Below are 5,557 nucleotides of genomic sequence, written 5' to 3'. Positions count from 1 at the left end.
TGACGCACGCGCGTCCCCTACGCACACGCGTGGATGGCGATATTGGTGACCGACGTGTAAGCGTCGCCCACACTTACACGTGGGTGGCAGTTGTGCCGCCCGCACAATTCTCGCACAAATCAGGCATAACTCTCAGGTTTTTGTACCAGAGATCCAGAATTCGCAATCGACACGTACGCATCGCCCATGCTTGCGCGTGGGTGTGCGAAATGGACAAGGGACGCGTAAGCGTTACCGATGCTTGCGCGTGGGGAGCATTTGTGCTCCCAACACCAAACGCGCACAAATGTCGTACAACTCTCTAGTTTTAGTACCAGGAGCTGTGGAAACGCGTCGACGCGCACGCGTCTCCCACGCTTGCGCATGGGTTGACCTCTTTTTTTTTTATACACATGAGGAGGGGCAATTATAGCACAAATTGGTAGTAATGCATGCTAAAAAGGGTCAAAAACACCCAAAATTTTATGTAACACTCAAGATTAAGCATTTTCTCAACATCCCAATTCAACCACCAAAATCAATGAAATCCTCATGAGCATCTTAATAATGATGAAACAAAATCAAGCATGTTGAAAAAATTCACAAAATCAAACAATTACCAAATTCACAATGACTCTAAAGGCTATAAGCAAGCAACTATGTACAATGGAAGATCATACCATGGTGGGGTGTCTCCCACCTAACACTTTTCTTTAACGTCCTTAAGTTAGACGGTCATGAGCTCAGAACTCTTCGCCTTTGGGTGTGTCCTCAAGAAGGAACACCTCAACCTCTTTGTTGCTTTTCATCTTCTCTCTATGATAAAGCTTTAGACGATGACCATTAACTTTGAAGATTTTGGGGCTTGAAGGGTGACTCAGGTGTAAGACCCCATATGGCTCAGCTTTCTCCACTCTATAAGGACCTTCCCACCTTGATCTTAACTTGCCTGGCACCAATCTTAACCTAGAGTTATAAAGGAGGACTAGCTCCCTAGCTCTAAACTCTCTCCTTTTGATGTTTTTATCATGCACTGCCTTTATTCTCTCTTTGTAGAGCCTTGAATTCTCATAGGCTTCCAATCGAAGACACTCAAGCTCCACCAACTGTAACTTCCTTTCGACTCTGGCCCCCCAAATACTGAGTTGCATTTTTTTAAGGCCCAATACGCCTTATGTTCTACCTCCACCGGGAGATGGCAAGCCTTCCCATAGACTAACCGGAACAGGCCCATACCAATTGGTGCCTTATAAGCCGTCCGGTAAGCCCAAAGCGCATCTCCGAGCTTAGAACTCCAATCCCTCCTATAATGCTTCACAATCTTTTCCAATATGCGCTTGATTTCCCGGTTAGAGACTTCGGCTTGGCCATTTGTTTGGGGGTGGTATGCCTGGCCACCTTGTGAATGATGCCATACTTCTTCATCAGCCCTGTCATCCTTTTGTTACAAAAATGAGAGCCTTGATCACTCACGATTGCTCGTGGTGATCCAAAGCGGCAAATGATGTTATTCCGAACAAAAGAAAGAACCATATTAGTATCATCAGTTCAGGTGGGAATCACCTCCACCCACTTGGAAACATAGTCAACAGCTAGCAGAATATATATGAAACTATTAGAGTTTGGAAAAGGACCCATGAAGTCAATACCCCAAACATAAAAAATTTTGCAAAACAACATTGTTTGTTGGGGTATCTCATTCTTCTTGGAGATATTTCCAAACCTAAGGCATTGTGGACAAGAGATACAAAAGAGAGATGCATCCTTGAAAAGTGTAGGCCACCAAAATCCGCAGTCTAAGACCTTTCTAGAAGTTCTTTGAGGACCAAAGTGGCCGCTACCCTCAGAAAAGTGGCAAGCCTCCAAAATAGATTGAAACTCGGATTGTGGTATACACCTCCTAATTATTTGATCGGCACCACATCGCCACAAATATGGGTCATCCCATACATAATATTTGGATTTGCTTTTGAGCTTATCCTTTTGATGTTGAGAAAAATCGAGAGGAAGGGTGCGAGCAACAAAGTAATTAGCAATGGGTGCATACCAAGGGATCACCTCGGATATTGCTAGCAAGCCCTCAAGAGGAAATGTATTATTGATAGGAGTGGAATCGCCCGTTGTGTGCTCTAGGCGACTCAAGTGGTCCGCCACTAAATTTTGAGAACCATTCCTATCTTTGATCTCTAGGTCAAATTCTTGCAAAAGCAATACCCATCGGATCAACCTTGGTTTCGATTCTCTCTTGGCCAACAAATACTTCAACGCCATATGGTCCAAATATACTACCACCTTAGAGCTAAGTAAATAAGCCCGGAATTTATCCAAGGCAAAGACAATTGCTAACAATTCCTTCTCGGTGGTAGTATAGTTAGACTGGGCTCCATCTAAAGTCTTAGAGGCATAGGCAATGACATAAGGATTTTTACCCTCGTGCTGAGCTAGCGCCGCTCTCACCGCATAGTTTGATGCATCACACATGATCTCGAATGACCTACTCCAGTCAAGCCTTCTCACAATAGGAGCTTGGGTCAAGGAAATCTTTAGCTTGTCAAATGCCTCCATGCACTCTTCATTCAAATCAAATTCCACATCTCTTTGCAACAACCGAGAGAGAGGTAATGCCACCTTACTAAAGTCCTTGATGAAACACCGGTAGAAACCTGCTTGACCAAGAAAAGCACGGACTTTCCTCACAGAAGAGGGGTAAGGCAAACTAAAAATAACATCGACCTTTATCGGATCAACAGAAATACCATCATTAGAGACGATGTGACCTAAAACAATACCTTGTCTCACCATAAAGTGGCATTTTTCAAAGTTGAGCACAAGGTTTGAGTTAATAAACCTCTCTAATACTTTTGCAAGGTTATCCAAACAAAGGTCAAAGGAGTCCCCATAAACACTAAAATCGTCCATAAACACCTCCATGCAATGCTCCTGAAGATCCGCAAATATACTCATCATACACCTTTGGAACGTAGCCGGTGCGTTGCACAAGCCAAATGGCATTCTTTTATATGCATATGTTCCGAAGGGACATATGAAAGTGGTTTTCTCTTAGTCTTCTAGAGCAATATAGATTTGGAAATAACCAGAGTAGCCATCTAGGAAACAGTAATGAGATTTACCACACAAGCGATCAAGCATCTGATCGATGAATGGCAACGGAAAGTGATCCTTCCTAGTGGCCAAGTTCAAGCGCCTATAGTCGACACAGACCATCCATGAGTTTTGGACCCTTGTGACTATAAGCTCCCCATTCTCATTCTTGATTATAGTAACACCATATTTCTTTGGAACCACTTGCACGGGGCTCACCCACTCACTATCCGAAATCGGATAAATAATGTTGGCTTCTAACAACCGGGTGACCTCCTTCTTCACAACCTCTAGAATGGTAGGATTTAGACACCTTTGAGATTTTCGAATGGGTTTGGCTCCTTCTTCTAGGAAAATGCGGTGTTCACATACTTGAGGGCTTATGCCAACTAAGTTTGCCAGACTCCACCCAATAGCCCTCTTGTTTCTCCTCAAGACATGAAGCAACCTCTCCTCTTGTTGGGAGGTAAGCTCCTTTGTAATAATCACCGGGAGCTTTTGATTCTCTTCAAGAAATGCATATTTTAGGTGGGGGTGGAAGTGGTTTCAAATCCACACTTGGTTCATGACTTGGCACTTGATCATCCAGTAGCACCGGAGGTGGTAAGGTGTCTTCTTCACATAGATGGGAACTCCCCACACTTGGGTCTTGAATCATACTCTTTCCATCAAGACTATCACGGTGGACTTCGGCCACCACATTATCAATCATATCACATCAGAAGATAGAATGGTCCTCCGGTGGATGTCTAATGAGGTCTTCAAAAAAGGCCTCCCAAGCAAGATAGGTGATGTCCTTCCGGAGTCACTAGGGGGAATCTCAAGAATATGGAAATCAATTGCAAAGACTAACCCTTTTATACTCACTAGAACATCCTCCGCAATGCCAACTACAGAAATTATGCTTTTATCCGCCAAAACAAACCGGACGGCCGACCATTTCAACGGTGGAAGCTTCAAGACCTCATAAACAGACAAAGGCATAATGCTCACACAAGCGCCTAGATCATACATGCAATCAACAAATTGCACCCCGTCTATAGTGCAAGTGACTAGGCAAGGACCGGGGTCACCACACTTCTCCGGCATACCACCCATTAGAGCAGAAATTGAGCTTTCCAATAGCATAGTTTCTAAATCATGGATCTTCTCCTTGTTCATGCATAAATCCTTTAGAAACTTGGCATATTTAGGGACTTGGCGAATAGCATCAAAGAGAGGAATGGTTACCTCAACTTTCTTAAATATCTCCACCATCTTGGGATCTAGCTCCACTTGCTTCTTGGGCTTCCTTGCCAATGTGGGAAATGGAATTGGAGTAGCTTCTTGCAAGACATTTCCATCCTTAGGAATTCCACCCCTTGGTTGAGCAATCACTTCTTCAACTACCTCTTGGGCCTCATCCTCCTCTTCAATTTCTTCTACCTCAACAACATCCTCATCTTGAGTGACTCCTCTTGGGATTAGCTCATTGGGACTCCTCTCTTACAATTTGGTGCCGGACCTCAAGGTGATGGCATTGATGCCACCCTTGGGGTTGGGTAAAGGTTGAGAAGGTAGTGCACTAGAGCTTGAGCATTGAACATTAGAGGTAGAGGTTGGTGGTAAATTTTGATAGATACATGAGCCTAATTTTAGGGTTGATGGTTAAGGATCTTTATCCTTGTCACTAACCACAATATGATAATTGCAAGGATCAATCCCATTAAATCATCCTCTAACAAGTAAAGGAAAATCAAATGAGCTACATCAATCCTAATCCATAAGTCCTCGCCACCTCACTAATTAACTTAGTGGAAGCTAGAGTCAATGGACACCAATCATCAATCACTTGGATATTTGCAAGTCAAGTTCACCTAAGTTACCATCCCAAGCCAAGAACATAAAAATCTACTCTAACATCCTTCCAAGCATTTTGTCAAACACTTGGAAGGCATAAAAGGAAAGCATGGTAAATTGACAACAAGAGTATTAAATCTACAACTACCCAATTACAAGGAATTAACAACAACTCAATTAAACAAAAAGGGAATATAAAACATGAATTGCATTAAAAGGAAATCTAAATCCAACAATAGTACATCAACATAAAAGAGACATCAAAGGGGAAATTGACAAGAAAACCAAGAGAGCATAGATGTAACAACAAGAAATTGAAATGGAAACAAGATGAAAACAGGAAATTAAACCTAAATCTAGTAAGAACTAACCTAATCCTAACCTAATTCTAGAGAGAAAAGGGAGCTTCTCTCTCTATAAAACTAACTAAAGGCTCATCATCACTCATAGAAGTGCTCCCCCCTTGTCCAATCTTCAATTCTGCATGAAATAGTCTCTGAAATCAGTTAGATTTGGGCCTGAAAAACTCATAAATCTCCCCCAGCGTTTTCACTTTAATGAGGTCACGTGCGAGCTGCGACGCGTACGCATGGCTAATGCGTACACGTCGCTTGGCATTTTTACTTTCCATGTGTAC

At 42.8% G+C, this 5,557-nt stretch overlaps 1 protein-coding gene across 1 annotated transcript; it reads right to left on the bottom strand.

The window, feature by feature from the left end:
• On the bottom strand, nt 723-4,179 carry LOC107640906. The gene is made up of 4 exons (XM_016344409.1): nt 3,949-4,179; nt 1,783-2,919; nt 1,200-1,417; nt 723-1,104 (listed from the first exon to the last, which is right to left on the bottom strand). The coding sequence occupies exons 1-4, from the start codon at nt 4,177-4,179 to the stop codon at nt 723-725; spliced, it is 1,968 nt and encodes a 655-aa protein (XP_016199895.1).

Source organism: Arachis ipaensis, chromosome B05, assembly GCF_000816755.2.
Source record: "Arachis ipaensis cultivar K30076 chromosome B05, Araip1.1, whole genome shotgun sequence".
NCBI classification, from domain to species: domain Eukaryota; kingdom Viridiplantae; phylum Streptophyta; class Magnoliopsida; order Fabales; family Fabaceae; genus Arachis; species Arachis ipaensis.
Note: the sequence above shows the minus strand (reverse complement) of the source record. Positions and strands in the feature narration are given on the sequence as shown.